This window comes from Siphateles boraxobius, unplaced genomic scaffold, assembly GCF_051911475.1.
Source record: "Siphateles boraxobius isolate OS27281-9 unplaced genomic scaffold, OSU_SipBor_1 16, whole genome shotgun sequence".
NCBI classification, from domain to species: Eukaryota; Metazoa; Chordata; class Actinopteri; order Cypriniformes; family Leuciscidae; genus Siphateles; species Siphateles boraxobius.
In genome coordinates, this window is record NW_027508766.1 from 16,573,692 (window position 1) to 16,586,497 (window position 12,806).

The window sequence follows — 12,806 nt, forward strand, 5'->3', positions numbered from 1 at the left end:
ATGGGCCTATAATGTAATAATACAACAGTGTATTAGCATTTTAGTAGGCTACTTCTATGGTTATACCTCGTTGGCAGAGGTGTAAAGATTAGAAACATAGATAACAGTTAATCCAATCATTAGCCTAAATAGGCTACACATTTGAGGTAGTTTTTTCTTGCTTTATTGAGTATTTGCATTTTATGCAACTTTACACATTTACTATTATTATTAGTTACCAACTCCACTAGGCCTGAAATATATTTTGTACGTTTTAATCCCCTGGATCATGCTACAAACATGATGATCTTATAGAACATGATGGACAGTGGCTGGGTTTTTTTGTTTACATAGTCTTGCTTTATAGGTCATTAATAGGCCTATAAGATAGTACTGCAAAAAACAAACAAACAGTTGACTGTAAAACTATTCTATTGCTGTTAGATATATTGTTGGATATATTGTCCAACATTCCAATTATCTGATATAGCATGTCCTTTACTTCATTTTATATGTTGGTATTAATTCAGTGTTTGTAATGCTAATTAGCAATTAATTAATTAATTTAGTATTAATATAAGGTTTTGTGGGAAAAAAGTAGAAAACTTGTCTAAGTCTGTGAAATAAACTGTTAAAAGGGATTTGATTATCATAATCTAACTTAGTACTGTACGTTATTCTGTGTTGTCATCATTCAGTTTGGATTTGATCTTTAATGTATTTAAAAAAAAAAAAATTACAAAGCAGCTGATATTACCATAGCAACAAAAAGAGAGTGTAGTGATGGCAAGTCCGGCTCTTTTCGAACAATCGCTTTTAGAGCGGCTCGTTCGCGAACGACACATCAACAGTGTGGACTGCCGAGTCGCTTTCAACCCAAAATGGCGGAAGCGTAGCGCTGATGCTGGGCGCTGGTGTTGCAATGGAACGTTCTTTTCACTTCACTCTCTTGTACGTTCTTTGGCTCAGCCAGTGCCATAGAGATATCTTTCTCTCTATGGCTCTGGCTGGGCCAGTCTATGCTCTGGACTCAGCTATACCTACCAAAGCCTGTACCTACACTTCAAAATGTAAAAAAAAATAAATAAAAATAAATTGCATATTGGAAATGTTTAGGCTACGACTTGATTTATCACACATACGAAGATTTTTTTGTATTTGATAGCGTTTTATTTTAAACGTGCAAAATCATGAAATGTGATGTAGGCCTAAATAAATTGTGTAAATGCAAATGATATTTTATAGCTTCTAAATTATGTTTTTTATGAGATGAATCATGGCTGCATATTGAACTGGAACACGTAAAATTACAGTTCCCTTTCGAACGGTCACTTCGTATTGCGTAGCTATACGCAGTGGGGGAAACTCCTTTTCCTCGATTTACTGAAGCCTTTATGTAAAGCGCATTTGCAGCTGCACAGCTAGAACATGAGCGTCTGGCTCGCTCATAGGCTGCGCTGCGGCAACTGCACATCCAATGGCGCAGGCGCCTCTGACGTGCAACCAATGAGATCACTCTGCGTCATACACGTCAGAGCCCGCCAAGGGGGCGTGACCTCAGTCTATAATAGCCCCCGAATTCGCCATTATAGCAGATTTTACTCCTTCAGCGACAAACTTCACGTCTCTGACCATTTATTGAGCCTTCGCCGTCGAACAAGCCTTCAGCCTGAGCCAGCTACAGTTCAGCAGACGACACATTTCACCGTGTTTCTCCTGACGCCGTCTCTCCTGTGGCTATCCGGCGATATCTTTTTCATTGCTCTTTGTATATTGTATTATTTGTACGAGCGTTGTTCAAATGCATCGTGTTAAGACCTGCGCCACGTGCGGATGCAAGCTGCACGAGGCGGACGAACACGCTAGCTGCATTCCATGCCTGGGACTTCACCACGCGGAGAATGCACTGTCTGCCGGCGGATGTGCGGCCTGCGAGAGCATGCCTATCTCCGTGCTGCGAACTCGGCTAGCCCTCTCCCGTGACGGCGACGCCGCCTCTCCCGCGCTTCCTTTTCCGGCCCTACTTCAGCCAAGGAAGAAGAAGCGCCGCAGCCAACGGCAGCCGGAGAACATGGATGTTAGTGAACGCACGCCGGCCTCGTCCCCGCGTGCCTCACTCTCTCCAACCCGTTCATCTCCGGTCCTGTTCGAGGGAGATCAGCGCCCCCCCCCCACGTGGCGGGCCTTGTCTCCTTCGGCGGGCCTAGCGAGCACGACGACAGCCTGTCTATCGCTGCGTCTGAGGAAGAATGGCCGGGCTCTTTCGACCCCGTCATGGCTTCCCAGCCAACGCCCAACGCCTCAGCTACCAGGACTAACTCCGACGCGGAAATGCTTCGGATCCTGACGCAGGCCGTAGCGGACCTCGAGCTCGAGTGGGCCGCCCCCGCTGAACCCCCTCGAAGTCGGCTGGATGGCTGGTTTCTGCCAGGGCACCAACAGGCCCCTCGTCACAAGCCAGCGCCATTTTTTCCTGAGGTACACGAGGAGCTTACCAAGGCCTGGCGCACTCCTTATTCTACACGAGGCCCCGCAGTTTTCGCGACGCTCTCCTCCGTGGACGGAGCAGCGGAAAAAGGCTATGAGTCGTTGCCGCCCCTCGAAGAGGCGTTGGCCGCTCATCTCTGCCCGAACACAGCTGCTAGCTGGCGAACTAGAGCTGTGCATCCCAACAAGCCGTGCCGTAGCACTTCAGCCCTCGCCGGACGCGCGTATTCCGCCTCCGGTCAGGCTGCATCGGCCCTGCACACGATGGCCGTGCTGCAGGTTTACCAGGCCAAACTCCTCCGGTCTATGGACGAGGCTGGCCCGGACCCTGAGGCTTTTCGGGACCTTCGGAGCGCCACAGACCTGGCCCTGAGAGCTACTAAGGCCACAGCGCAGGCTATCGGGAGGAATATGGCGAGTTTGGTCGTGCTCGAGCGCCACCTCTGGCTTACCCTCACTGACATTAAGGACGCAGAGAGAACAAAGTTCCTCGACGCCCCAGTATCCAGCACCGGCCTCTTCGGCCCGGCAGTGAAGGGGTTCTCAGAAAGATACACCGAGGCACAGAAAGCGTCCCAGGCCATGCGTCACTTCCTGCCTAAGCGCTCTAGCTCGGCGTCGAGTGCTCACAAGCTAGCCCCGCCGACGCCTCGGCCAACAAAGCCCACGAAGCAGGCCTCTCAGCCCCGCCCTGCGGCTGATGCCCAGCGCCAGCCGAGAGCAACCAAGCGCTTCCCGCTTCCCCGACGCCAAGGCCCCAGACCAAGCGCCGCGCCTCACACAGCGCCGCCAAAGTCGTCCTAGCATGCAGGGGAAAGAGAGAGGGCACGGGTCCCGCACTCGCCGGACCACCCTCGAAGAAGTCAACAAAACTTCCCACAGCCCCTTGTTCAGTTCAGGTGGCTGGGGATTTTATTACTGCAAACAGGCCCGCAACAGTAAGCACGTTCTTGCAAACAAACGCCGTTTTCACGGCGACCCATATAAAGCACAAAAAGAGTATGTTTCACAAACACAACACGTGGGTTCACGGTCCCCCTTCATCAGGCGGCCCCTCCCCCGTTATAATACTGCCTTCCCTACACGCAAATGCTTGTACAGTCAGTCCAATACTCAATGTGTGCACAAATCACAATATAAGGGTATCAGGTCCCCCTTCACTAGGCGGCCCCTCCCCTGTTGTAACACTGACTTCCCCACACGCGAATGCCTGTACAGTCAGTCCAATACTCAATGTATGCACAAATCACATGATAAGGGTATCCGGTCCCCCTACATTAGGCGACCAGCCCCAGTCAGTGTGTCAAGCCCTAGCCACACGTGTTCTAGCCTGGCAAGCTATCCCTGGTGTGTCGAGTTGGGTCATAAACACTATAAAGCGAGGTTACTCGCTCCAATTCGCTCGCAGACCCCCGAAATTTCAGGCGGTTCTCGAGACTTCGGTGAGAAGCAACGTGGGTCACGTGCTTCGCACCGAAGTACAGAATCTATTAGCAAAAGGGGCGATAGAATTAGTCCCCCCCGCGCTAAAACACATGGGTTTTTACAGCCGCTATTTTCTGATTCCGAAAAAAGACGGCGGTCTCAGACCCATTCTAGATTTGAGACATTTGAACAAAGCTCTCATGAGACGGCCGTTCAAAATGTTAACTATCAAACATATCCTCGCGCAAGTGCGCACGGGGGATTGGTTTGTCACAATGGATCTGAAAGACGCTTACTTTCACATTCAGATAAACCCTCGTCACAGGCCATTCTTGAGATTCGCCTTCGAGGGCCAAGCTTATCAATACACCGTTCTGCCGTTCGGTCTATCGTTAGCACCCTGTACATTCACGAAGTGTGTGGATGCAGCGCTTTCTCCTCTGAGACATCAGGGAGTGCGTGTGTTAAATTATCTCGACGACTGGCTGGTGCTGGCACAGTCGAGAACCGAGCTATTAGCTCACAGGGATTTGATTCTCAGCCATCTAAAATGCCTGGGTTTCACAATCAATGTTTCAAAAAGCAAACTAACCCCCAGCCAGAGTGTGATCTTTCTGGGTACAGTTTTAGACTCGAGAGCGATGACAGCGCGACTCACACCAGAGCGCGCGCTCTCAGTGCGAGCGCTTACAGGCACTTTCAGAGCGCGCGAGCACGCGCCACTGAAGAAATTTCAGAAACTGCTTGGTCTCATGGCAGCAGCATCGCCAGTACTCCGCTTGGGATTACTGCGCATGCGCCCGCTGCAGCATTGGCTGAAACGGCGTGTGCCAACTCACGCATGGCAGTCAGGCAACTTGCGCGTTATGGTAAATCACGGTTGTTTAAGAACCCTGATTCCCTGGCGAGCGCAGAACTGGTACCACGAGGGGGTGACAATGGGAACAATTTCCAGAAGGAAAATGGTTCTTACAGATGCGTCCAACCTGGGTTGGGGAGCGCTGCACGAGGGCATGCCTGCATCCGGCCTCTGGTCGAGCACGGAGCAGAGCTTACATATCAACTGTCTGGAGATGAAAGCAGTTGGATTGGCCCTGAAAGCATTTCTGTCGAACCTCAGGGGTCACCACGTTTTAGTCCGCACAGACAATATATCAGCGGTGGCCTACATAAATCGCCAGGGGGGCATCAGGTCAGGAAACCTGCATGCGATGGCGAGAGACCTCCTCTTATGGGCACAAACCAACCTGAGCTCTCTGAGAGCAGCGCATATACCGGGCATCCAGAATGTGGGCGCGGATATGCTTTCACGGGGCAACACTCCCCTCGGCGAGTGGTCCCTGAACCCACAGACGGTCAGTCTGATATGGAAGGTGTTTGGCGAGGCCGAAGTCGACCTGTTCGCCTCGAGAATCAACACCCACTGCAAATTGTTCTTCTCGAAGGACAGGGACGCGCTGGCCCATGTCTGGCCCAACCGTCCCCTTTATGCCTTTCCCCCCGTCTCGATGATTCCACAAGTCATCAAACGGGTCAGAGAGAGCGGGTGCCCAGTCCTTCTGGTGGCCCCTCTCTGGAAAACCAGACCGTGGTTCCCGGAACTGGTTCAGTTATCGGACACAATCCCATGGCCTGTCCCACTGAGGAAAGACCTCCTCACACAGGCGAACGGGACATTGTGGCATCCGAGACCCGATTTATGGGCCCTCCATGTGTGGCCCCTCAACGGGTACCCAAAGACCTTCCTGAGAAGGTCTTAAGCACTATATCTGAAGCCAGGGCCCCGTCGACTCGGCGCCTTTACGCTTCGAAATGGTCGGGTTTTTCCAGCTGGTGCTCGAAAAATCAGGCTGACCCAGAGTCATGTGAGATATCTGTAGTTCTCTCATTCTTACAGGAGCTGCTGGATGCGGGTCGCTCCCCATCCACGCTCAAAGTGTATGTGGCAGCCATAGCAGCACATCATGTTCTGGTGGCTGGCCAGTCACTAGGAAGAAACGACCTGGTCGTCAGATTCCTTAAAGGTGCTAGGAGAATGAACCCCTCCAGACCTCCATCTGTGCCATCTTGGGACCTCTCCACGGTCCTGGGGGCTCTGAAAGGTCCACCTTTCGAACCGCTCCAATCGGTTGATCTAAAACCCTTCTCGCTGAAGACCGCTCTCCTTATGGCTTTGGCATCTATCAAGCGAGTGGGAGATCTACAGGCACTCTCTGTGAGCCCTGCATGTTTGGAGTGGGGTCCAGATGACTCCAGAGTCGTCCTCAAGCCCAGACATGGTTACGTTCCTAAAGTGCTCTCAACACCGTTCAGAGCACAGGTGGTGACGTTATCAGCCCTCCCTCCTTCTGCAGAGGATGGAGAGGTTAATCTTCTCTGCCCTGTCAGAGCGCTGAGAATCTATCTGGAGCGTTCTGCGTCTTTTAGACAATCAGAACAGCTTTTTGTCTGCTTTGGTGGTAGATCCAAGGGGGATCCAGTCACTAAGCAAAGACTGTCTAGATGGATAGTGGATGCTATTTCTATGGCTTATACCGCAGCGGGTCAAGTTTGCCCTATAGGCGTCAAGGCCCATTCAACCAGAGGTATGGCCTCGTCATGGGCTTGGTCATCTGGCATTCCCATTAGTGATATTTGTGATGTGGCCGGCTGGTCCTCGCCTTCCACATTTATGAGTTTTTATAATATGGAAGTGCCTTCCCTGCAGGCGAAGGTGCTTTCGGTATGATTAAGACCCATTGGTGGCCGGTCTTGTCATATATTACTGTGCACAATCACATTCACATATATACATGAAACCCGCTGCTGGCCGGTTGTAGTTCATACATAAACCCGCTGTGGCTGGTTATATTTATATATATATAAACCCGCTTTTGGCCGGTTATATGACATATACAAAACCCGCTTTGGCCGGTTATATGACATATATAAATTCCATACATATATAAAACCCGCTTCGGCCGGTTATATTCCATAACAGATATCAACCCGCTTTAGCTGGTTAAGATTTCATATATAAACCCACTTGACTGGGTATATGTTCGTATACTAATAACCCCGACAGGTCTGGGTTCATTGGTGTAGTATATTGGGTATTTCTACTGATGTATACTACTGAGACCTGACGGTGTCTGGTCTATTTTTACATAAATTATGCGGTTATGGCTTGTTCTGTACGCTCAGGGGTCCTGAGTTGCAGTGACAGCCAGTTACTCAGTGCGGCGTTTTGCATGGCGTCCCCACTGCGTATAGCTACGCAATACGAAGTGACCGTTCGAAAGGGAACTACTCGGTTACTCACGTAACCTCAGTTCCCTGAGTTAGGGAACGAGTATTGCGTAGCCAGCCGCACTATGGTAACATGGCAAGTTGTCGCTTCAGTCGTTAAACCTGCTATAATGGCGAATTCGGGGGCTATTATAGACTGAGGTCACGCCCCCTTGGCGGGCTCTGACGTGTATGACGCAGAGTGATCTCATTGGTTGCACGTCAGAGGCGCCTGCGCCATTGGATGTGCAGTTGCCGCAGCGCAGCCTATGAGCGAGCCAGACGCTCATGTTCTAGCTGTGCAGCTGCAAATGCGCTTTACATAAAGGCTTCAGTAAATCGAGGAAAAGGAGTTTCCCCACTGCGTATAGCTACGCAATACTCGTTCCCTAACTCAGGGAACTGAGGTTACGTGAGTAACCGAGTAGTTAATAGCTTTATTAATACAATTAGACCTACTGAAAAGAAAACGATCACAAGGAGGACTGAGGAAAGAAATTCGTCTATATACTTTTTGGTGCTTTTAAGCATGTTTTCAGCGCATTTTTTGTTTTTAGTTTGTTCCTAATTATTTATGTATAATTTCAATCATTTATAAAATTAGAAAAATTTGGTTTGCAAATAAACAGCCCAATTCTATTGTATATTTTCCTAATAAAATACAACTGCATAATATATTGTTCTTTGCATTCAATTATTATCTTGATAATAAAAAACACATCAAATATTCATATATATTTATATAAAACACCCCAGCTTTCTATCAATGAAAAGTTCTAATTCTTTCCAAGATAAGTAGATGCAGTGATAAAATGGAAGCAAAATATTTTTTTTTCCTTCCTCGAAATTCACAAGTAAAAATATGAAATTTATTTTTTTAAGAAGCAGAAATATGCAGGAAATATGAACTCACAGTTTTTATTTTTATTATTACACACCGGAAGTTTGGGGCCACGTAATGACGCAATTACGTCACGACGTAAAAGAATCATAAAGGAATCAGTGAATTGTCCTTTGATGTCCTGCTCAAAAGAACCGATTCGCGGAACTGTGCAGAATCAGTTGTTGTCTGTGTGGAGCTGTAGTTGCGCTTCCGTCATCCAACTCATCTTGGAGCTGTGCTCCGAGGCTGTAGCCACCATGATATTTATACTGTTCTTAATTTATTGTACTCCCTTAGGTACCGGTTTTGAGATAAAGTCTATTTTTTGTTCAATATCTGAGAGCTGCGAATGTGACTACAAACCAGACATAAAAGGTAAGGTGTGTAATATTAACAGCTTTCTCTTCAGCATATTAACAGTTAGCGTTAGCTTCTGTAGTACTACTCAGTAGAGTTGCCAGCTTCAGCAGAGGAAACTAGGGAATTTCATTCAAAATAAATATGGGATCCATTTCTTTATATACCGAATACAGCATTGGTGGTGATGGTTGTAACGTTAGGTGACCGCTAATGGAACTGTAAACATAAAACAATTCTACATAGTTTACAGTGTGTACGCAGCTTTAATGTGTATAAAACACATCACTGCTTGACTGGGCGAGCGAAAATGCATTTGCTTACAACTTGTCTTACACAATTATATATGTCAATTTAGCTGGAAGTGTCACTATATAAATATTTAAAATAGTAGCACAAATGACATTATCATATAACAGTAAATTCATTGAAAATGTGCACCAATAAAATGAAAAATTAAACATTCTTTATGACTGACATTCTGATGTATAGTAAAAAGTAATCTGTTCCCCTTCATTTTAATGGCAGTCAATATTTGCATACCCCTAATGATGTAATATCTGTCAAATGATACGGTGGCCGAGAGAGCTCAACGTGCTGCAACTGAAGAAAACGAAAGCAAATAGGAAAAAACGCATGCAAATAGGAAAAAACGCATGCAAATAGGAAAAAACGCATGCAAATAGGAAAAAACGCATGCAAATAGAAAAAACACATGCAAATAGAAAAAAACCACCTGCAAATTAAAAAAAAAGATCTTCATCATCAGTTTCACAACATACTACTCTCAACACAACCAAATACAGAAACGCGCTGCAAATTCACAACACAACCAAATACAGAAACGCGCTTCAAATAACACAGACCATAACGGAAATGTTTCCGGGGGAACCAAATAAGTGGCAATTCCGGCTGGGACGTGCTTATTGCTTGTGACCATCCCTAAGCCCTACTCCCTTCGAAGGGCAGGCGGCAGAGCTCTTCAAGTGGGACTTTGGAGTGAGCTTGGCACTAGTGTGCCATTATTTAGCCGTTTGGACGCACTTGATGAAGGGAGCAACGACAAGTCACTTCCTCATTATTTTCACCTGGGATGCCCATGACAACGCAGCAGGTTGTCCATCAGCTGAATAGCTGTTCTGACGACAGAAATATAGTGCTGTTTACATAACAGTTGCAAATAAATGTTTTATCTTTATTTTTACTTTACAAATGTTTTTATTTTTATTTTTTTATACGCGTTATATATCACATTACCTAACATTTCTTGTGAAACATTTCTTTATGAAAATTTAAACGTAACATGAAACAATTTTTACAGTGTAACTGATCATCTTTCCTTCAGGTTCTTCTTCTCTATCTTTTTTATTCTAGTTTTCAGCTCATTGCTCTTTTCTCATTTGTATTCTGATGACATTGAACATATTGTTAATGCATTTTGTATATTGTATACAAGTTGTATGTCATAAAATGTAATCTCTGTATGTTTTGTGAAAAAACAAAGTTAAAATAAATAAAATAAAGTAGAATTTTGAGCTGTACGCACGTCCCAGCCGGGTTCGTCACTTATTTGGTTCCCCCGGAACCTCCGTTGTGGTCTGTGTTATTTGCAGCGCGTTTCTGTATTTGGTTGTGTTGTGAGTATTTGGAGCACACGTGTGTTGTGAAACTGATGATGATGTTTTTTTTAATTTCCCAGTGTTATTTGCTATTTGCATGTGTTTTTTTCTACTTGCATGTGTTTTTTCTATTTGCATGCGTTTTTTACAATTTGCATGCGTTTTCTTAAGTTGCAGCACGTTGAGCTCTCTCGGCCACCGTAAAATGAAGATCTTGTGTCATGCTCCAGTGTTACAGCTGTGAGTAAAAGCAAACTTTTATTTACAAACCCCTTCAATCACCTCAACTGTGTCTTGTGTTTTTACAGGTTTAGAATGGGACCTTTATAAAAACCTTTACGGTCAGCATATGGCTCAAGACATTGTCTCAGAAGCAGTGATGGATTTTTTACAGAATGAAAACCCAGACAGACCACTAGTGCTGTCTTTCCATGGAGCATCCGGGACTGGAAAAAGTCTTGTCAGCTCTATGATTGGACGATATATCTATGGAACGGCTATGGGCAGTCCGTACATCCATCAGTTTGTTCCCACATTACACTTTCCTTTAGCCAACCGGGTGCAACAATACAGGGTACGTGTATATTTCTTGATGTATTACAGAGTTGCCAGGTTTGCGTAAAAATGTAGAAATGGGCTTAAATACAAACATTCCAATCGAATACAATTTTTGCAATATGTCAGACCTTTAACCCACGGCAACCATTTAAAAGAATCGCAGACTCTGCATATTTGTTGTACACTTTAATATTTATCAATAAATATTTGTCAATAAATCCCGGATGAATACAGATTTATTTCTTCTTTTCTTGCTTTGTGCGCAGTCAGATCTAAAACTCTGGGTCGAGAGAAACCTCACCGCTTGCGCTCGCTCAATCTTTATCTTCGATGAGATGGAGAAAATGCCTCCTGGTGTGATTGATGTTTTAGAGCCGCATTTAGGCCCCTTTCATGTTCTGTTTCGGACAAACTACCGCAAGGCCATTTATATATTTATCAGGTAAGTCTGAATGACTGGTTATTCAAGTAATATTTGATATGTTTATTTTGAACAGGCTTTCATTTTCAATCTTCAATGTTTTGTTCCAGTACTGTAGGTCAGGAGGTAGTTAACATACTTGCGTTGGAGAGTCGACAGGCAGGAAGAGATCGAGAGGACATTCGCCCCGATGAGCTGGAGGCCAGTATCGCTGACGCCGTGTACAACAACAAGAACAGTGAGTGTCTTAGGTCTTCAGCTCAGTCCTGTTAATGATAGCTGCTACTTACAGTGCTTCATATGCGTGTTGCATAATTTTCAATCTAATCTGTGGATGAACTTTGTTTCCCAGGTGGGTTCTACCACTCCAGAATAATTACGGAAAAGCTTATCACTCGTTTTGTGCCTTTCCTTCCCTTGCTTCGGCGCCACGTGGAGCGCTGTGCCCAGCGGGAGCTCTGCCAGCGCGGGGAGTGTCAGCGTAAAGATGTGGCATCGTCAGTAGGGGGCGCCATGACTTACACACCAAATGACAGACAATATTTCTCCAGCACTGGCTGCAAATTGGTGCCAGCTAAAGTTAACCTGTTCCTTTGAGGATACCCTTTAGGATCTTCACAGCACAAAGCCTTTTGGATGGTTGAACTACAGTGAAAGCAGCATGAATTTGGGATTTTGGGACATTCTTTCAGTATGTTTCAGCCATGTGGATAAAGAATGTTCAGCCAGTTCTGATGAAGAATGAACAGGATTCGAGAAACATCTCTGGTTTTTGTAGTTTTGAATCAAGCAAAGAATAAGCCAGTTGCTAGTTAATACAAAGGCAAATTCAGAGCTGACCTCTTTTATACTTCAGAGTTCTCTGGGACACTGAAACGATTTACAAAACACACTTTCAGTGTGGAGTTCATGACAAATGAAGTGTTCTCTAAACTTAAGTGCTTATTTATTTTATCATGGGGTGACAATGAAACTAAGTGCTGTATTTCTGATGCTGACCACAGGGTGGCAGCAGTGCCTACTTGAAGCTGGGGGGTTTTGTCCCACAATACCTTTTGTTGTTGTTTTTTCAAATTAAAAAAAAAAATCATATTAAATTTGTAAATGATCTATAATAGCTTTCTTTTATTATTTAAACAGATTTACTTTCCGTACGATTTAAATAACGATGTCTGAAAATTATAGATTACCCAAAATTTTAAATTGTCATCTACTAACCCTCATTCCAAACCTGTATGTCTTTATTTTTTTATGTGGAAGTGGAACACAAAAGATGACATTTTGCCTCTTGAGAATTCAGAGAATCAAGATGGCAAAAAAATTAATATATCAATTTTGTTCTCTTATCTGAAAAGCCATCTCGTCCACTTTCATTAATTTGAGACAAATTGCCAGATTTTTTCTCCGTACTATATAAAACTCACAGAATGGATAGAACACGAAACAGCATTGAGTTCCTTTATTTAATTTTAAACACTTAAGGGAGATTAAAAGATTTAATCATGAAGTCCCCTGAAATTCAGTGGAATTATATCCATATCCAATTCCAGTCTTATTCATTATCGTTTACATTGTACAGTTATTCTGCACTTAGAATACTCTGCAATGAGATGTAAATATGTTTTAAAGAATAAACTATTTTCTTCATGCAATTTTCTATTTATTGATCAACTATTTCCATCTTTTTCCAGCAATGTGCCATGTTGTTATTTTGTTTTTAGTTTTATTTGAAACATGTACAAGAGTACAAAATGAAACAAAGTAACACTACATCAAAAGCAAGGCAATAAAATCAATTTCCATTTTTTTA

At 44.8% G+C, this 12,806-nt stretch overlaps 1 protein-coding gene across 1 annotated transcript; it reads left to right on the plus strand.

Annotated features, from left to right (window-relative positions):
• The first annotated feature begins 8,201 nt into the window (after window positions 1-8,201).
• tor2a (torsin family 2, member A) lies at window positions 8,202-12,806 on the plus strand. The gene is made up of 5 exons (XM_077231802.1): window positions 8,202-8,416; window positions 10,326-10,591; window positions 10,842-11,017; window positions 11,107-11,234; window positions 11,349-12,806. Exons 1-5 carry the CDS (start codon window positions 8,299-8,301, stop codon window positions 11,591-11,593), a joined length of 933 nt encoding a protein of 310 aa, XP_077087917.1. The 5' UTR covers window positions 8,202-8,298; the 3' UTR covers window positions 11,594-12,806.

Excerpts from the sequence above, each read along its gene's own strand:
- tor2a (XM_077231802.1), top strand. The coding sequence starts at position 8,299 with ATGATATTTATACTGTTCTTAATTTATTGTACTCCCTTAGGTACCGGT. Across the intron at positions 11,018-11,106 it reads GCCATTTATATATTTATCAG|TACTGTAGGTCAGGAGGTAG; the intron begins GTAAGTCTGAAT and ends GTTTTGTTCCAG. Across the intron at positions 11,235-11,348 it reads CGTGTACAACAACAAGAACA|GTGGGTTCTACCACTCCAGA; the intron begins GTGAGTGTCTTA and ends TTTGTTTCCCAG.